We start from the raw sequence: 21,007 nt of genomic DNA, 5'->3' as shown, positions 1-21,007 counted from the left end.
AGAAAACAGACATCCAGGTCCAGGAAGCCCAGAGAGTCCCAAACAGGGTAAACTCAGAGGACCACACCAAGACAAAAATTGAATAGCAGGACTTCCCTGGCGGTCCAGTAGGTAAGACTGCACACTCCCAGTGCAGGAGGCCTGGGTTTGATCCCTGTTCAGGGAACTAGATCCCACATGCATGCCATAACTAAGTCTGCATGCCACAACTGAAAGTCCACATGCTGCAACTAAGAAGTCCGCATGGAACAACTGAAAAAAAAAAAAAATAAGATCCCACATGCCACAACTAAGAGTCAGTGCAGCCAAAACAAATAAATAAATGATAAATATTTTTAAAAATTAAATGGCAAAAATTAAAGATAAAGAGAGAATATTAAAGGCAGCAAAGGAAAAGCAACTACTTATGTACAAGGGAACTCCCATAAGGCTATAAGCTGACTTTTCAGCAGAAACTGCAGGTCAGAAGGGAGTGGCACAATATACTTAAAGTGATGAAAGGGAAAAACCTACAACAAAAAATACTCTACCAGGCAAGGCTTTCACTTGAGGGCGAGATCAAAAGTTTTACAGACAAGCAAAAGCTAAAAGAGTTCAGCATCAGCAAACCAGCTTTACAAGAAATGTTAAAGGGACTTCCTAAGTGGAAAAAAAAAAAAAAAGCCACAACTAGAAAAATGGAAACTACAGAAGGAAAAATCTCATTGGTAAAGACAAATATACAGTAAAGGTAGTCAGTCAACCATGTACAAAGCTAGTAAGAAGGTTAAAAGACAAAAGTAGTAAAACTGTGTATATCCACAATAAGTAGTTAGGGGATACACAAAAAAGATGCAAAATGTGATGTCAAAAACAGTTAACATGGGGGGGATGACTAGTGAAAATGCAGGATTGTTGAAATGCGTTTGAACTTAAGAGATCAGCAACTTAAAATAATCATAGATAGGTAGGTAGATAGATACGTAGATAGATAGACAGATAGATAGATAGATACCTCATGGTAACTGGAAACCAAAAACCTATAATATAAACACACAGAAAAAAGAAAAGAATTCAAACATACATTAAAGACAGTCTTCAAATCACAAGGGAAGAGATCAAAAGAAGGACCAAAAACAACTATAAAAACAACCCCAAAGCAATTAACAAAATGGCAATAAGTACATACCTATCAAAAATCACATTAAATGTAAATGAACTAAATGCTCCAATCAAAACACATAGATTGGCTGAACAGCTACAAAAACAATACCAATATATATGCTGCCTACAAAAGACTTGCTTCAGATCTGAAGAAACATACAAACTGAAAGTAAGGGGATGGAAAAAAGTATTCCATGCAAATGGAAATTTAAAAAAAACAACAACAACGAGGTAGCAGTACTTACATCAGACAGAATAGATTTGAAAACAAAGACAGTCACAAGAGACTAAGGACAATACATAATGATAAAGTGATAAACCTAAGAAAAAGATACATAACAGTTATAAATGCACCTAACATAGGCGCACCTAAACACATAAAGCAGGGACTTCTCTGGTGGCGCAGTGGTTAAGAATCTGCCTGCCAATGCAAGTGACACGGGTTTGCACTCTGGTCCGGGAAGATCCCACATGCCGCGGAGCAACTAAGCCCATGCACCACAACTACTGAGACTGCACTCTAGAGCCCACGAGCCACAACTACTAAGCCTGCATGTCACAAGTACTGAAGCCCGCTCGCCTAAAGCCTGTGCTCTGCAACAGAGAAGCCACTGCAGTGAGAAGCCTGCGCACCACAACGAAGAGTAGCCTCCACTAGCCACAATTAGAGAAAGCCCGTCTGCAGCAACAAAAGACCCAATGCAGCCAAAAATAAATAAATAAGTAAATAAATTTATTTTTAAAAAAGCACATAAAGCAATATTAACAGACATAAAGGGAGAAACTGACAGTAATACAATAATACTAGGTAGGCCTTAAATGACATATTAGACCACATGAACTTAATAGATATATACAGAACATTTCATCCAAAAGCCACAGAATACATTCTTTTCAAATGCACAAGGAATATGCTCCAGGACAGATCACATACTAGGCCACAAAACAAGTCTCCATAAATGTAACAAAACTGAAATCATATCATCTTTTCTGACCACAATCAACTATAATAAAAAAAACCTGCAAAAAACACAACCCCAAAACAATGAACAAAATGGCAATAAGTACATACCTATCAATAATCACATTAAATGTGAATGTGAGGCTAAACAATATGCTACTAAACAACCAATGGATCACTGAAGATATCAAAAAAGAAATTGAAAAATACGTGGAAACAAATGAAAACAAAAACACAACAATCCAAAGTCTTTGGGGTGCAGCAAAAGCAGTTCTAAAAGAAAAGGTTACAGTGACACAAGCCTACCTCAGGAAAGAAGAAAAACCTGAAATAAACAACCTAATCTTACACCTAAAGGAACCAGAAAAGGAAGAACAAATAAAACCCAAAGTTAGTAGAGGGAAAGAAATCATAAAGATTAGAGCAGAAATAAAAGAAATAGACTAAAAAAACTACAGAAAAGATTAATGAAACTAAGAGCTGGTTCTCTGAAAACATAAACAAAATTGATAAACCAGACTGAACAAGAAAAAAAAGAGAGCCCAAATCAATAAAATCAGAAATGAAAAAGAAGTTACAACTGACACCACAGAATTACAAAGGATTATAAAAGATTACTACAAATAATTATACACCAATAAAATGGACAACCTCAAAGAAATGACAAATTCCTAGAAATGTACAATGTCCTCAGAATGAACCAGGAAGAAATAGAAAATACGAATAGACCAATTACCAGTAATAAAATTGAATCAGTAATAAAACAACTCCCAAAAAACAGAAGTCCAGGACCAGATGGCTTCACAGGTGAATTCCACCATTTAGAGAAGAGTTAACACCTATTCTTCTCAAACTATTCGAAAAACTGCAGAGGAAGGAACACTTCCAAACTCATTCTATGAGACCAGTATCATCCCGCTACCAAACCCAGACAAAGATATCACAAAAAAAGAAAGTTGCAGGCCAATATCACTGACGAACACAGATGCAAAAATCCTCAACAAAATATTAGCAAACTGAATTCAACAATTCATTAAAAGGATCATACACCAGGATCAAGTGAGATTTATACCAGGGATGCAAGGATGGATCAATATCCACAAATTAATCAATGTGATACACCACATTAACAAAATGCTGAATAAAAATCATATGATCATCTCAATAGATGTAGAAAAATTTGACAAAATTCAACATCCACTTATGATAAAAACTCTCAACAAAGTGGGTATAGAGGGAACATATCTCAAAATAATAAAGGCCATATATGACAAGGCCACAGCTAATGTCATACTCAATGGTGAAAAGGCAAAAGCATCTCCTCTAAGATCAGGAACAAGACAATGATGCCCACTCTTGTCACTTTTACTCATCATAGTATTGGAAGTCCTAGTCACAGCAATCAGGTAAGAAAAAGAAATAAAGGGAATCCAAACTGCAAAGAAAGAAGTAAAACTGTCACTGTTTACAGATAACATGATACTACACATAGAAAATCCTGGGAATTCCCTGCCAGTCCAGTGGTTAGGACTCGGCACTCTGTCAGGGCCCTGGGTTCAATCCCTGCTTGGGGAACTAAGATCCTACAAGCCGCATGGCACACCAAAGAAAAGAAAATCCTCAAGACGCCACCAGAAACTACTAGAGCTCATCAATGAATTTGGTAAAGTTGCTGGAGACAAAATTAATATACAGAAATCTGTTGCATTTCTATATGGTAACAATGAACAATCAGAAAGAGAAATTAAGAAAACAATACCATTTATAATTGCATCAAAAGGAATAAAATTCTTAGGATAAATCTAACTAATGAGGTTACAGATGCTCAACATCACTAAAAATTAGAGAAATGCAACTCAAAACTATGAAGTATCACCTCACACCAGTCAAAATGGCCATCAACAAAAAAAATCTACAAACAATAAATGCTGGAGAGGGAGCAGAGAAAAGGGAACCCTCTTGCACTATTGGTGGGAATGTAAATTGATACAGCCATTGTGGAGAACAGTATTGAGGTTCCTTAAAAAACTAAAAATAGAACTACCATATGACCCAGCAATCCCACTACTGGGCATATACCCAGAGAAAACCATAATTCAAAAAGACACACGTACCCCAATGTTCACTGCAGCACTATTTACAATAGCCAGGACATGGAAACAACCTAAGTGTCCATCAACAGATGAATGGATAAAGAAGATGTGGCATATATATACAATGGAATATTACTCAGCCATAAAAAGAAATGAAATTGGGTCATTTGTAGAGATGTGGATGGATGTAGAGTCTGTCATACAGTGAAGTCAGAAAGAGAAAAACAAAATATCACATGTTAACGCATATACGTGGAATCTAGAAAAATGGTACAGATGAACCAGTTTGCAAGGCAGAAATAGTGACACAGGTATAGAGAACAAACGTACAGACAACAAGGGGGGAAAGCAGGGGGGAGGGGGGTGGGATGAATTCGGAGATTGGGATTGACATATATACACTAATATGTATAAAACAGATCATAAAAACCTGCTGTATTAAAAAAAAATCACACATTAATGCATATATGTGGAATCTAGAAAAATGATACAGATGAACCTATTTGCAGGGCAGGAACAGAAAGGCAGACATGGAGAACGGATGTGTGGACACAGAGGGGCAGGGGAGGGTGGGATGAACTGGGAGATTAGGTTTGACATAAATACACTACTATGTGTAAAACAGAGAGCTAGTGGGAACCTGCTGTACAGCACAGGGAGCTCATCTTGGTGCTCTGTGATGATCTAGATGGGTGGGATCGGGGTACAGAGGGAGGCCTAAGAGGGAGGGGGTATATGTATACATATAGCAGATTCACTTCACTGTACAGCAGAAACTAACACAACATTGTAAAGCAATTATGCTCCAATAAAAAAGAGAAATTAAGAAAACAATCCCATTTATAATTCCGTCAAAAGAAATAAAATACTTAAGACTAAATCTAACTGAGGTTAAAGACCTGTACTTAGAAACTATAGGACATTGAGGAGACTGGTTCAAGATGGCAGAGAAGAAGGACGTGCTCTCATTCCCTCTTGCAAGAGCATCGGAATCACAACCAACTGCTAAACAATCATTGACAGGAAGACACGGGAACTCACCAAAAAAGATACCCCACATCCAAAGACAAAGGAGAAGCCACAATGAGATGGTAGGAGGGGCAAAATCACAATAAAATCAAATCCCATAACTGCTGGGCGGGTGACTCACAAACTGGAGAACACTTATACCACAGAGGTCCACCCACTGGAGTGAAGGTTCTGAGCCTCACATCAGGCTTCCCAACCTGGGGGTCCAGCAACGGGAGGAGGAATTCCTAGAGAATCAGACTTTGAAGGCTAGTGGGATTTGATTGCAGGACTTCAACAGGACTGGGGGAAACAGAGACTCCACTCTTGGAAGGCACACACAAAGTAGTGTGCACATCAGGACCCAGGGGAAGGAGCAGTGACCCCAGGGGAGACTGAACCAGACCTACCTGCTAGTGTTGGAGGGTCTCCTGCAGAGGTGGGGGGTGGCTGTGTCTCACCATGAGGACAAGGACACTGGCAGCAGAAGTTCTGGGAAGTGCTCCTTGGCGTGAGCCATCCCAGAGTCCACCATTAGCCCCACCAAAGAGCCCAGGTAGGCTCCAGTGTTGGGTCACCTCAGGCCAAACAACAAACAGGGAGGGAACCCAGCCCCATCCATTAGCAGTCAAGTAGATTAAAGTTTTACTGAGCTCTGCCCACCAGAGCAACAGTCAGCTCTACCCTCCACCAGTCCCTCCCATCAGGAAGCTTGCACAAGCCTCTTAGATAGCCTCATCCACCAGAGAGCAGACAGCAGAAGCAAGAAGAACTACAATCCTGCAGCCTGTGGAACAAAAACCACATTCACAGAAAGACAAGATGAAAAGGCAGAGGGGCTATGTACCAGATGAAGGAAAAAGATAAAACCCCAGAAAAACAACTAAATGAAGTGGAGATAGGCAACCTTCCAGAAAAAGAATTCAGAATGATAGTGAAGATGATCCAGGACCTCGGAAAAAGAATGGAGGCAAAGATCGAGAAGATGCAAGAAATGTTTAACAAGACCTAGAAGAATTAAAGGACAAACAGAGGTGAACAATACAATAACTGAAATGAAAACTACACTAGAAGGAATCAATAGCAGAACAACTGAGGCAGAAGAACGGAACGGATAAGTGACCTGGAAGACAGAATGGTGAAATTCACTGCTGTGGAACACAATAGAGAAAAAAGGATGAAAAGAAATGAAGGCAGCCTAAGAGACCTCTGGGACATTAAACGCAACAACATTCACATTATAGGGGACCCAGAAGGAGAAGAGAGAGAGAAAGGACCAGAGAAAATATCTGAAGAGATTATAGTCGAAAACTTCCATAACATGGGAAAGGAAAAAGCCACCCAATTCCAGGAAGTGCAGAGAGTCCCATACAGGATAAACCCAAGGAGAAACACACTGAGACACATAGTAATCAAATTAGCAAAAATTAAGGACAAAGAAAAATGATTGAAAGCAGCAAGGGAGAAACAACAAATAACACACAAGGGAACTCGCATAAGGTTAACAGCTGATGTCTCAGCAGAAACTCTACAAGCCAGAAGGGAGTGGCATGATATACTTCAAGTGATGAAAGGGAAGAACCTACAACCAAGATTACTCTACCCGGCAAGGATCTCATTCAGATTCAATGGAGAAATCAAAAGCTTTACAGACAAGCAAAAGCTACGAGAATTCAGCACCACCAAACCACCTCTACAACAAATGCTAAAGGAACTTCTCTAAGTGGGAAACACAACAGAAGAAAAGGACCTACAAAAACAAACCCAAAACAATTAAGAAAATGGTCATAGGAACATACGTATCGATAATTACCTTAAACGTGAATGGATTAAATGCTCCAACCAAAAGACACAGGCTTGCTGAATGGATACAAAAACAAGACCCATATATATGCTGTCTACAAGAGACCCACTTCAGACCTAGGGACACATACAGACTGAAAGTGAGGGGACGGAAAAAAATATTCCATGAAAATGGAAATCAAAGGAAAGCTGCAGTAGCAATACTCATATCAGATAAAATAGACTTTAAAATAAAGAATGTTACAAGAGACAAGGAAGGACACTACATAATGATCAAGGGATCAACAATTTAACATATAAATATATATGCAATTTAAATTGCATAAATATAACAACTTAAATATATATGCACCCAACATAGGAGCTCCTAAATACATAAGGCAACTGCTAACAGCTATAAAAGAGAAAATCGACAGTAACACAATAATAGTGGGGGGCTTTAACACCTCACTTACACCAATGGACAGATCGTCCAAACAGAAAATTAATAAGGAAAAACAAGCTTCAAATGACACAACAGACCAAATAGATTTAACTGATATTTACAGGACATTCCATCCAAAAACAGTAGATTTCACTTTCTTCTCAAGTGTGCACGGCACATTCTCCAGGATAGATCACATCTTGGGTCACAAATCAAGCCTCAGTAAATTTAAGAAAATTGAAATCATATCAAGCATCTTTTCTGACCACAACGCTATGAGATTAGAAATCAATTACAGGGGAAAAAACGTAAAAAACACAAACACGTGGAGGCTAAACAATACGTTACTAAATAACCAAGAGATCACTGAAGAAGTCAAAGAGGAAATCAAAAAATACCTAGAGACAAATGACAATGAAAACACAATGATCCAAAACCTATGGGATGCAGCAAAAGCAGTTCTAAGAGGGAACTTTATAGCCACACAAGCCAACCTCAAGAAACAAGAAAAATCTCAAATAAACAATCTAAAGTTACACCTAAAGGAACTAGAGAAAGAAGAACAAACAAAACCCAAGGTTAGCAGAAGGAAAGAAATCATAAAAATCAGAGCAGAAATAAATGAAATAGAAACAAAGAAAACAAGAGCAAAGAGGAATAAAACTAAAAGCTGGTTCTTTGAGAAGATAAAATTGATAAACCATTAACCAGACTCATCAAGAAAAAGAGAGAGAGGACTCAAATCAATAAAATTAGAAATGAAAAAGGAGAAGTTACAACAGACACCGCAGAAAATACAAACCATCCTAAGAGACTACTACAAGCAACTCTATGCCAATTAAATGGACAACCTGGAAGAAATGGACAAATTCTTAGAAAGGTATAACCTTCCAAGACTGAACCAGGAAGAAATAGAAAATATGAACAGACCAATCACAAGTAATGAAAATGAAACTGTGACTAAAAATCTTCCAACAAACAAGAGTCCAGGACCAGATGGCTTCACAGGTGAATTCTATCAAACATTTACAGAAGAGCTAACACCCATCCTTCTCAACCTCTTCCAAAAAATTGCAGAGGAAGGAACACTCCCAAACTCATTCTATGAGGCCACCATCACCCTGATACCAAAACCAGACAAAGATACTACACAAAAAGAAAATTACAGACCAATAACACTCATGAATATAGATGCAAAAATCCTCAACAAAATACTAGCAAACAGAATCCAACAACACATTAAAAGGATCATACACCATGATCAAGTGGGATTTATGCCAGGGATGCAAGGATTCTTCAATATATGCAAATCAATCAATGTGATACACCATATCAACAAATTGAAGAAGAACAACTGTATGATCATCTCAATAGATGCAGAAAAAGCTTTTGACAAAATTCAACACCCATTTATGATAAAAACTCTCCAGAAAGTGGGCATAGAGGGAACCTACCCCAACATAATAAAGACCATATATGACAAACCCACAGCAAACATCATTCTCAATGGTGGAAAACTGAAAGAATTTCCTCTAACATCAGGAAAAAGACAAGGATGTCCACTCTCACCACTATTATTCAACATAGTATTGGAAGTCGTAGCCACGGCAATCAGAGAAGAAAGAGAAATAAATGGAATACAAATTGGAAAAGAAGTAAAACTGTCACTGTTTGCAGATGACATGATACTGTACATAGAGAATCCTAAAGGTGCCACCAGAAAACCACTCGAGCTAATCAATGAATTTGGTAAAGTTGCAGGATACAAAATTAATGCACAGAAATCTCTTGCATTCCTATACACTAATGATGAAAAGTCTGAAAGAGAAATTAAGGAAACACTCCCATTTACCATTGCAACAAAAATAATAAAATACCTAGGAATAAACCTACCTAGGGAGACAAAAGACCTGTATGCAGGAAACTGTAAGACACTGATGAAAGAAATTAAAGATGATACAAACAGATGGAGAGATATACCATGTTCTTGGATTGGAAGAATCAATATTGTGAAAATGACTATACTACCCAAAGCAATCTACAGATTCAATGCGATCCCTATCAAATTACCAATGGCATTTTTTACAGAACTAGAACAAATCATCTTAAATTTGTCTGGAGACACAAAAGACCCCGAATAGCCAAAGCAGTCTTGAGGGGAAAAAATGGGAGCTGGAGGAATCAGACTCCCTGAGTTCAGACTATACTACAAAGCTACAGTAACCAAGACAACATGGTACTGACACAAAATCAGAAATATAGATCAATGGAACAGGATAGAAAGCCCAGAGATAAACCCACACACCTATGGTCAACTAATCTATGACAAAGGAGACAAGGATATACAATGGAGAAGACAGTCTCTTCAATAAGTGGTGCTGGGAAAACTGGACAGCTACATGTAAAAGAATGAAATTAGAACACTCCCTAACACCATACACAAAAATAAACTCAAAATGGATTAGAGACCTAAATGTAAGACCAGACACTACAAAACTCTTAGAGGAAAACACAGGAAGAAAACTCTTTGACATAAATCACAGCAAGATCTTTTTTGATCCACCTCCTAGAGTAATGGAAATAAAAACAAAAATAAACAAATGGGACCTAATGAAACTTCAAAGCCTTTGCAAAGCAAAGGAAACTACAAACAAGACGAAAAGACAACCCTCAGAATGGGAGAAAATATTTGCAAATGAATCATCGGACAAAGGATTAATCTCCAAAATATAAAAACAGCACATGCAGCTCAATATTTAAAAAACAACCCAATCCAAAAATGGGCAGAAGACCTAAATAGACATTTCTCCAAAGAAGACATACAGATGGCCAAGAAGCACATGAAAAGCTGCTCAACATCACTAATTATTAGAGAATTGCAAATCAAAACTACCATGAGGTATCACCTCACACCAGTTAGAATGGGCATCATCAGAAAATCTACAAACAACAAATGCCGGAGAGGGTGTGGAGAAAAGGGAAGCCTCTTGCACTGTTGGTGGGAATGTAAAGTGACACAGCCACTATGGAGAAAAGTATGGAGGTTCCTTAAAAAAAAACAGAATTACCATATGACCCAGCAATCCCACTACTGGGCATATACCCAGAGAAAACCATAATTCAAAAAGAGACACGCACCCCAATGTTCATTGCAGCACTATTTACAATAGCCAGGTCACGGAAGCAACATAAATGCCCATCTACAGATGAGCAGATGAAGGAGATGTGGTACATATATGATGGAATATTACTCAGCCATAAAAAGGAATGAAATTGGGTCATTCATAGAGATGCGGATGAATCTAGAGACTGTCATAGTGAAGTAAGTCAGAAAAACAAATATCGTATATTAACGCATGTATGTGGAACCTAGAGAAATGGTACAGATGAATCGGTTTGCAGGGCAGAAATTGAGACACAGATGTAGAGAACAAACGTATGGACACCAAGGGGGGAAAGCTGCGGGGGGGTGGGGGGTGGGGGGGGGTGTGATGAAATGCAAGATTGGGATTGACATATATACACTAATATGTATAAAATGGATAACTAATAAGAACCTGCTGTATAAAAAAATAAAATTCAAAAATTTAAAAAAAAACTATAGGACATCGATGAAAGAAATTGAATATGACACAGACAGAAAGGTATGCTGTGTTCATGGATTGGAAGAATTAACATTATTAAAATGACCATACTACCCAAGGAAATCTACATATCAATCTAATCCTTATCAAAATATCAATGGTATTTTTCACAGAACTAGAACTAATTCTAAAATTTGTATGGAAACACACGCACACATACACACACACACACACACACAAAAAACCCTGAATAGCCAAAACAATCTGTAGAAAAAAGAACAAAGCTGGAGGTCTCACGCTCCCTGTTTCAAACTATACTACAAAGCTAGTCATCAAAATAGTATGGTACTGCCACAAAAACAGACACATGGATCAATGGAACAGAATACAGAGTCCAGAAGCAAACCCACACACTTATGGTCAATTAATCTGTGACAAAGGAGGCAAGAATATACAATGGGAAAAAGACAGCCTCTTCAGTAAGTGGTGTTGAGAAATCGAGACAACTATATGCAAAAGAAACTGGACTAGGCTCTCACACTATTCACAAAAATAAATTCAAAATAGATTAAGGACTTAAATGTAAGACCTGAAACCATAAAACTTCTAGAAGAAAACAGGTAGTTTGCTGTTTAACACTGGTCTTAGTGATTTTTTTTTTTTTGGATATGTGTCCTCAGGCAAGGGAAACAAAAGCAAAAAATAAACAAATGGGACTACATCAAACTAAAAAGCTTTTGCACAGCTAAAGAAACTATCAACAAAATGAAAAGACAACCTATTGAATGGGAGAAGATACTTGCAAATGATATATTTGACACAGGGTTAAAACCTAAAATATATTGCTATAAAGAACTCATACAACTAAGCATCAAAAAAACAATCCTACTAAAAAATGGACAGAAGACCTTAACAGACATTTCTCCAGAGAAGACATACAGATGGCCAACAGGTACATGAAAAGACGCTCAACATCCTTAATCACCAGGGAAATACAAATCAAAATCACAATGAGATATGCCTCACACCTGTCAGAATGGCTATTATCAAGACAACAAATAAGTGATGGTGAGGAATCCTTGCACACTGTTGGTGGACATGTAAATTGCTGCAGCCATTACAGAAAACAGTATGGAGTTTCCTCAAAAAACTAAAAACAGAGCTACCATATGCTCCAGCAATCCCACTCCAGGGCATATATCTAGAAAAAACCAAAGGCACTAATTCAAAAATTTACATGCAGCAGGACTTCGCTGGTGGTCCAGTGGTTAAGACTCCGCACTTCCAACGCAGGGGTCACAGGTTCAATCCCTGGTTAGAGAACTAAAATCCCACAGGCCTTGTGGTGCAGCCAAAAAAAAAAAAAAATGTACATGCACCCGAACGTTCACGGCAGCACTGTTTACAACGGGAAATATATGGAAGCAACCCAAGTGTCCATTAGCAAACAATGGGTAAAGAAGGTGTAGTATACACACACACACGGAATATTAGCCATAAAAAAGAATAAAACCTTGCCATTTGCAACATGTATGGACCTAGAGAGTATTATGCTAAGTGAGAAGTCAGACAGAGAAAGAAAAACACTGTATGATTTTACTTATAAGTGGAATCTATAAAACAAACACAACAAAAAGAGTTATTGATACAGAGAACAAACACGTGGTTGCCAGAGAGAAGGGAGGTGAAAGGAGGAAAGAAATAAGTGAGGGATATTAAGAGGTACAAACCTTCAGTTACAAAGTATTTAAATGAGTCATGGTGTAAAATTTACACCGTGTGGATTATAGGCAATAACTATGTAATACCTTTGCATAGCAACATATCATAATGAGACTTACTGTGGTAATCATTTGAAAATGTACAGAAATACCAAACCACTCTTGTATAACATGAACTAACATATTGATAGTACTGCAGGTCTTTATACTTACAAAAAAACCAAATAAATAGAAAAAGAGATCAGATTTTTGGTTACCAGAGGTGGGGAGTGGGGGGAGAGGGAAATGGATAAAGGCAATAAAACGGTACAAACTTCCAGTTATAAGTACTAAAGATATAATGTACAACATGATATATATAATTAACAGTGTGGTATGTTATATATGAAAGTTAAGAGAATAAACCCTGAGTTGTCATCACAAGAACAAAAATTTTCTGTCTTTAGTGTTGTATCTATGAGATAATGGATGTTCACTAAACTAATTGTAATAATCATTTCATGAATGTAAACAAGTCAAATTATGCTGTACACCTTAAAACTTATACAGTACTGTATGTCAATTACCTCAATAATACTGGAAGAAAAAACTCATTATTATGGGAAAATTGCCTATAAGATCCAATAATCACATTTTTAAAACAATTCTTAAACATTTAATCTTTTATTTGTAAATCAATAAAACGTATGCTACACCTAAAAATTTAGACAATCAAGACTGCATTAGTAATTCATATATATGGTGAATGAAACTCTATTTGCACCAATTTGAATGTTTTGTAAACAGCAGAATCATTGAATAATATACAGTTGCCCCTCAGTATCCATGGTGAATTGGTTCCAAGATGCCCCCCCCCCACCCCGGGACACCAAAATCTTCGATGCTCAAGTCCCTTATATAAAATGGTATGGTATTTGCATATAACCTATGCACATCCTCCCATATACTTTAAATCTCTAGATTTAAATACCTGACACAATGCAAATGCTATGTAGTTGCCAGTGCACAGCAAATTCAAGTGTTCTTTCTGAAACTTTCTGGAATCTTTTTCCTGAATATTTCCAAACCAATGGTTGGTTAAATCCATGGATGCTGAATCCACAGGTATGGAGGGCTGACTATACAGTGTTTATAATCTCATTTTTATTTCTCTGTCCTCAGAGAGGATCAATTCTACTTAGTTCTAGTTGAAGTATTATAAATCCCAAATTAATAAAGCTTTACTGTATTTGAGGACCACTCTTTGGCTAAGGTGCTGATCCTTCAGCCATTACTTACATATCCATACATGGGTAAGTCATATGTGTGTGTGGTTTTTGTTTTTAAAGTTTAATACAATGTTCTGTAACTGGCACACAAACTTGCTGTGCAAAATTATCCCTCAGTTCTATTCTAAACTCACAGCTCAGTTAATTTTATTGTCCTCACCTGAGTATGTACGACTGACATATATGGGAGAAATACACTGGGACCTTAAATCAAAGTTATTTTCCACTATTTCGTTGAAGATTTAATATAAATCAAGATGTTAATCTATACAGTTTGAGAGTTATTCCAGAATTTTATGTTCTGATCCTGTCATTCTTATAGGATGTCATTCTTATAATTTTTGGACAATTTAGAGAGAAGTTAGGACAATTTCAGCTAGTATAAAAACAAACAGTCCTTCTGTTTATTATATCCCTTACCATATCAGAGACTGGAGAATGAGAAATATATAAGTGCTACTTACATAGCACCAAAATGATCTACCTATTTCTTTTATCTAGAAAGAATACGGTAAGTCCCCTGCAACAAACGAGTTCAGTTCCGAGAGCCCGTTCCTAAGTCCAATCTGTTCGTAAGTTCAGCAAAATTAGCCTAGGTACCTAACACAACTAACACAATCGGCTATATAGTACTGTACTGTAATAGGTTTATAATCTTTTCACACAAATAACACATAAAAAACAAACACAAAAAATAAAGAAAACATTTTTAATCTTACAGTACAGTACCTTGTAAAGTACAGTAGTACAGTACAACAGCTGGCATACAGGGGCTAGCATCAAGTGAACAGGCAAGAAGAGTTACTGACTGGAGGAGGGAGAGGAGGTGGGAGATGACAGAGCTGAAGGATTGTCAGCAACAGGAGATGAGGGCAAGCTGCAATTTCACTCACACCAGACGCTGATGGCACAGGTTCTGGTTCCTTGCTGGATTCAATTCTACCTACCCTCTTGAAAAAACGATCCCATGATGTCTGGGTAGTAGCTCTTTTTTTCTCCTCATAGATAACACGGTAGCACTGGATTGCATTCTGAACAGCTGCTGCAACCTTCATGTACCATTCTACGTTCGGGTCCTGTGCCTCAAAAACTAACAGTGCCTCCTCAAATAAAGAAAAAACCCTTGCCATTTTCTGCGTCGTGAATCTCTTTGGTTCTTCTGTTACTTCTTCCTCTTGTCACTCCACTCTCTCAATTATTTTCACTTTTGTTTCCATCAGCAGTACCAGCTACATCACTGCTGCTTTTATGCTTGCTTCCGGACATCCTGGGCTTGAAATAAAGACACTATACTACTGTACTCTATAAAGTACACAAAAGCACAACCATTTGTAGAGGATGCACGCATGTGACAATGTACTCCACTCACGTGAACTTTCGTGACTGGACATGCCAGCTCACGTTCACATCTTTGAAAGTTGGCAATTTGAAGGTTCGTATGCAGAGGACTTATATTTTAAGAGGCTCTGAAAGACTAGAGAAACTAAGGATTGGAAAGTTTAAGAGAGTATGTAAAATTTAAATATTAAATCTTTCACACGAACTTTTCCTCCTTACATGAAAGGTACTGAATAAGTTACATTTAAATGTCCTACTTATATATTTTTTAAAAGGTAAGATACTTCTCATTTAAGAGAAAGTGGAAATTATTTAAAATAATGAGCGGTAGGAATTTCCCTGATGGTACAGTGGTTAAGCCTCTGCACTACCACTGCAGGAGGCGTGCGTTTGATCCCTGGTTGGGGAACTAAGATCCACATGCGGAGCAGTGCAGCCCAAAAAAAAAAAAGGGGTAGAGGGGCAAAGGATGAACTCTATATCCAATCCAAATTACATTAAAACCCAAATATAAAATATCAACAGAAGGGGCATTCTCCTAAAAGGAAGTAACTATTCACTATTGGGAGAAATCTACATGTAGTAAGATACTTTCTTGCTTTGATACAGCTAAAAAAATAAAAATAAATTTCATGTCTAAATTTTGGGGTTTATATAGTTAGAAATATATAATTCTACTTTTATAGGTAGTTCAACTAGGGGAAATAAGTTAGCACAATCATTTGAATTGGTTGTCTGCATACGGGGCAGGGCTTATTCCTTTTTTTTAGCTTCTTTGCACATGTAAAGCATGCCATAAGATGTCCTGTTTTGCCATGGACGATGCAACCATTTTTAGGTCGACCTTGGCAAATCACACAAGGTTCAATGGCATTAAGAGGAAAACTAGATTCCACACTTTCTTCTTTGTCTTGTGTTTCTTCCCTCTCAAACTCTTTGACATCTTCTTGGCTACTATAAATGATACTATTAGAAGTTGATGGCTGAGAATAGTCCTCACTTTCTTGGGATAGGGAGGCTTGTGTGATCTTATCATCATTTTCCTCAACACATGATTCTTTGGAATCATTCACTGTGGATTTCTTACAGTCAGGGACATCAAAGCCCTCTTCTACTTGTGCTGAGTTTTCTAGTTTGGCTTTCTCAGACATTTTCCCTTTATCTTTCCCTTTATCTTCAGGAAGCCAATTTTCACGAAGGGCCCAACATCTGTTGCAATGAGGTGGAAGGGGAGGATTCATTTCACTGCATGAAGTACACTTCCAATAGTCCTTCAAGGAAACAAGACAGTTAGCTCTGTAACCCTTCAATAACCAGTCACAGCAACGCTAGCAACTTGTTCAATATGTCTAAGGTAAAATGTATCATACAGCTCAATTTTCAGCATTCCATGTCTTATATAAAGCACTCAACAGTCCTTCCTCAAGCATGAGCTTGTAAATACATTTTTTTCCCAGCCAAACTATGCTAAGAATTCTAAAATGAAAAACGTATTCACCATGACCTTAACCATGTACCTGTAAAGTTATCTGTTCAAGGACAGCGTTGGTTCATTTAGCTGAAGCAAGTGCTATGGGATCTTCTCTGTAATGAGGCCTGTACCCACTCCACTGCCTTAAAGGCTCAAACCTGATACTGTGCCCAGTCCACCAAATCAATCTAGACAAAACTATCAACCAGTCTGCCATTGACTAAGACTCTCTTAGAAGTGCTCTAAAACCAGGGCTCAACTGGGTGTTCCCTAACTTCACCCACAAAGGAAATGCTAAAACATTCTTTTCAGCAATCACGGCCAGCTAAACTCTGCCATCCTTGTCACTATCCAAAATGTATGCCCCTTACTTGTCTATCCTTTTCTGTGTTCTCGTCTCTGTAACTGCTCGTTGCTTCATCCTTATTCCAACTTATTTCCCAAACCTTTCCACCCACTATGCAATCTGGATAACAAACTCCCCCACATTCCAAGCCTCTTTACTGAACATATCCTTATCTCCCTGCCTTACGAGAAGCATGGTTCTTGCCTGAGGACACTGTACATGTAAAACTTGCCATAAGAGGTCCTTCCAAACTTGCCATGAATAATGTAACCATTTTTAAGTTGCCTGACAAATGACATAAGATATTAGCAATAAGGGTGGAAACTATTCATTCTCCCACAATGGTTCTCTCAAGTTGTAAAAGCAGGTTATCTACTAAATGATAAAACCAAAGACAAAGGTCTTGTAATACGGGAAGAAAGTGCTTCAAGAGTCCGATAAATTACAAGATCTATGTCTAAAACATTTCACTCAGCCTGACATCAAATGACTCAACTAGTTACTTGAATTATTTTCTAATATAGCAAAATATTTTCCTAAGATTTTACAATTTCTCCTCCTTTTTAGTATTTGGATAATTAATAATTGTTTCTATCTCAGAAAGAGAAAAATGAATTTCCTGTCCAAATATAACAAAAGGCAGTATTAAGAACAAAAATTAAAGCAATGATATTTTGTTAAAAAAACACACATCCAATACCTGAGGAACCCTGTGAAGCATGCAATGTAAATGTTTAAGTCCAGATTTCTTTAATAGAAAATCCCACATTTTCTAATACAAATCAATATGATATTCATATTTGATAAGATTGGCAAAATGTTGGTAACTGTTAGACCTGAGTGATAAGTACAATGGAGATACATTATACTATTCTCTATGCTGTACATACCCAAAATTTTCCATAATGAAGTTCTTCAAAAGTTCAAATTCCAACACAAAAAAACTAAAAAGTATAGCAACAGATCCCAACCCAATAAAAGAACAAAAATATTTTAAATCATTAAAACTTAAGAAAAAAATGTTAACTTGATAAAAACTACCTCATGTCAAGTAGTAGACTAGACATATTTTTCTAATCTTGACTTCAATGTTATTTTTTGATTCCTTGAAAAAGTAAATGTATACTTACAGCTAAGGAAATTTCAGGATCTTCTTCAAATGAATCTGTATCACTCTCCCCTGCCTGATACACAGTAACTCGATATACCTAAGAAAAAGAAAAAGAAAAACAAACAAAAAAAAATTAGCATCAATTCATCACCTTTTTTCTTCAACCAGTAAGGCTTCTTAGTGATAAGTCCTAAACAAACAACATGTACTCAGTCATCCCTCCGTATCTGTGGGCAGACTGGTTCCAGGACCCCCAAGGATACCTAAATCTGCAGATGCCCAAGTCCCTTATGTAAGATGGCATAGTATTTGCATACAATCTATGCACATCCTCCCCTACACTTCAAATCATCTCTAGATTACTTATAATACCTAATATAAATGCCATGTGAAAAGCTGTAAATACAACGTAAATGCTATGTAAATAGTTGATGGCCCACAGCAAATTCAAGTTTTGCATTTTGGAACTTTCTGGAATTTTTTTTTTTTACTCGAATATTTCCAATCTGCACTTGGTTGAATCCGCCAATGTGGAACTCGCAAATACCAAGGTCCAATTATGTTATATATGAGAAATCTGAGACAAAGGTCCCATGGAATGAGTGAATATAAAGGGGGAGAAATGGAGGACGGTAAAATCCTCACCCACTATGGTAAAAAGTCAACATACAGGGATGTTTAAAATGAATGAAGTAAAATATTCAGTACAAGCATTTTTGTTTTATAAATATGGAAGTATTAAATTACAGTGAAATAGCTAGAAATGTTGAAGCTGGTCACTTCCAGGAAACAGATCTGGTGGTAGTATGTGACTTTTAACTGCATGCGTGCTTTACTTTTTTATAAATTAAAAATGAAAAAGGAGAATTGAATTAAATATTTTTAAAAACGAGTAGACTATTGTAAGAATGCTCATTAAGGCCTACTGACTTCTTGACATTACATTTTAAAAAATATAAATAAGACAACAAGGAATTACAAAGCCTCAAGTCCACAAACCAATATTCTAGTTTGAATAAATCAAGAGTCAAAGATTGTGATGCGAAATCTGAATACATTATTATTTCAATCTCATCAGTCAACGAATATGGAAAGTATTTAAGAACTTTAGAATATAATCAGAAAAAAAAACTACCTCATCATCTTCATCTGAGAGTTCTTGTCCTTCTTCACTAAGGCTATAATCTTCTGAATCAAGAGACTCAACTTCAAATTCTACACTGAATTGATCTGAAACTGAATCCTGATCCAACCAATCACCTGAATGTTCACTTACACCAGCATCAAGATCCTAAAATCGAGGGGAAAAAAAAGTGACTTAATGTACATTACCTGTTGGCCTGTAACAGCTTAACTCTTCCCTGTTAACCTAATTCCCCCTCAGTTCCATCCTGCACACTGACACTAGGTTAAGCTTCTGGGTTATGATTAGATAAATATTTTCTCTGTTCAAAACCCCATTATATAAAAGAAAAGGCCAAATTCCCTTGGCATTCAAGGTACATACAGGAAGTCTATATTAACATTTTCATATTATCTCCAACTAGACACCCCCCTACCCCCACTAAACAAGAACATTAACCAGATCTAAATTGTTTCCTAAACCAAACTTCAACTTCCACACCTTCCCTCTCTAGCTGGAATAACTTGACAGTTTTCAAATTCTGCTCATCCTTTTTTGCCAAAGCCTTTGTCAATACTATAACTAAAAGAGCACTCCCCACCTTTAATTATCTGTACTACTTATATTATTGAGTATTATATATTTCCACACACAAATTTCATAAAACATAATTTTGCACACATTTCTTATCTGAATTATACATACTGTAAGAGTTAAGACCATGTCTCAATCATCTTTATATCTTCCAACTAGTAGAATGCTAGTAGCTACAACACATACAATAATTATGATTTATGTTTAATGAACTTTGAGAATAATTTCTTTGGAAGAGCTTTCAGATATAATTTTTAAAATCTATTTTTAACATTCTGTATTTGCTCATGTGATTCATTTTAAAACTGATTAATAGTATAAGAACCTAAGAGAACCTTCAGTCCCATAATATTTGCCATCAGTGGCTAAGGGTAGGAACATACACAAAGAAGAAGGCTAGAACCAGAAAAAGTACTTTGGTCTAGTAGTCAGGATACATACATTCTTATTCTAGATTTGCCACAAAGTAACTTTCAACCTAGACATATTTAACTTGTAAAGGCCACAGCTATTTCATCTATGACACATGAGTTTGGATTAAATGATCTCTAATATTCCCATCATTTATAAAAACAAAAACAAGGTATTTATTTTACAACCACTGAGGTCAAAAGACTGTTTTAAACCGTGATGATAGGAAAGTAGTAGTAAAAGCAACATTCATTGAACTGCAGTTCTAATTCCTAAAAAAAGGCTCTATTAACAATCACATTAAATTCACAAGTCAAGCTAGAATACAATAACAGCTCTAATAACCTAAGAAACTGGACACTTCAATTAACTAGGCTTTAGTGTACTGTTTAGAATAAGGGGGTAAAAATCACGACAAACATTAAGTCTCAGAAAGCATCTTCTATGGCAGGAGTCAGCAAACTTGTGCCTCACCACCCATCTATTTTTATAAATAAAGTTTTACTGAACACACCCGTGCCCGTTGTCTATTAGACTTGTTGTCTATGGCCATTTTTGCCTCACAGCCGTAGAGCTGAGTAGCTGAAACAGATACCATATGGCCTGCA

The 21,007-nt window shown here is 36.9% G+C and overlaps 1 protein-coding gene across 16 annotated transcripts in view; it reads right to left on the bottom strand.

Moving 5' to 3' along the window:
* MDM2 (MDM2 proto-oncogene) overlaps positions 1–21,007 on the bottom strand; it is a 79,625-nt gene that overhangs the window by 40,567 nt on the left and 18,051 nt on the right. For 9 of the 16 annotated variants that reach the window (XR_011075935.1, XR_011075932.1, XR_011075936.1 and 6 more), the window contains exons 10-12: positions 19,407–19,562; positions 18,291–18,368; positions 14,953–16,614 (exon numbers count right to left, since the gene is read on the bottom strand). Coding sequence is in view for 7 of the 16 variants with exons in the window: in XM_068560033.1 (XP_068416134.1) it covers positions 16,039–16,614; positions 18,291–18,368; positions 19,407–19,562 (810 nt within the window). In the remaining 9 variants the exon portion in view is untranslated. Of the gene's footprint in view, positions 1–14,700; positions 16,615–18,290; positions 18,369–19,406; positions 19,563–21,007 lie in introns of those variants that run through there. The other 7 variants (XM_068560033.1, XM_068560039.1, XM_068560034.1 and 4 more) reach the window with 1 other exon arrangement.

The sequence above is a fragment of the Eschrichtius robustus genome, chromosome 13 (genome assembly GCF_028021215.1).
Source record: "Eschrichtius robustus isolate mEscRob2 chromosome 13, mEscRob2.pri, whole genome shotgun sequence".
Lineage (NCBI taxonomy): Eukaryota > Metazoa > Chordata > Mammalia > Artiodactyla > Eschrichtiidae > Eschrichtius > Eschrichtius robustus.
The sequence above is the reverse complement of the archived record's forward strand: the minus strand, read 5'-3'. Positions and strand labels throughout refer to the sequence as shown.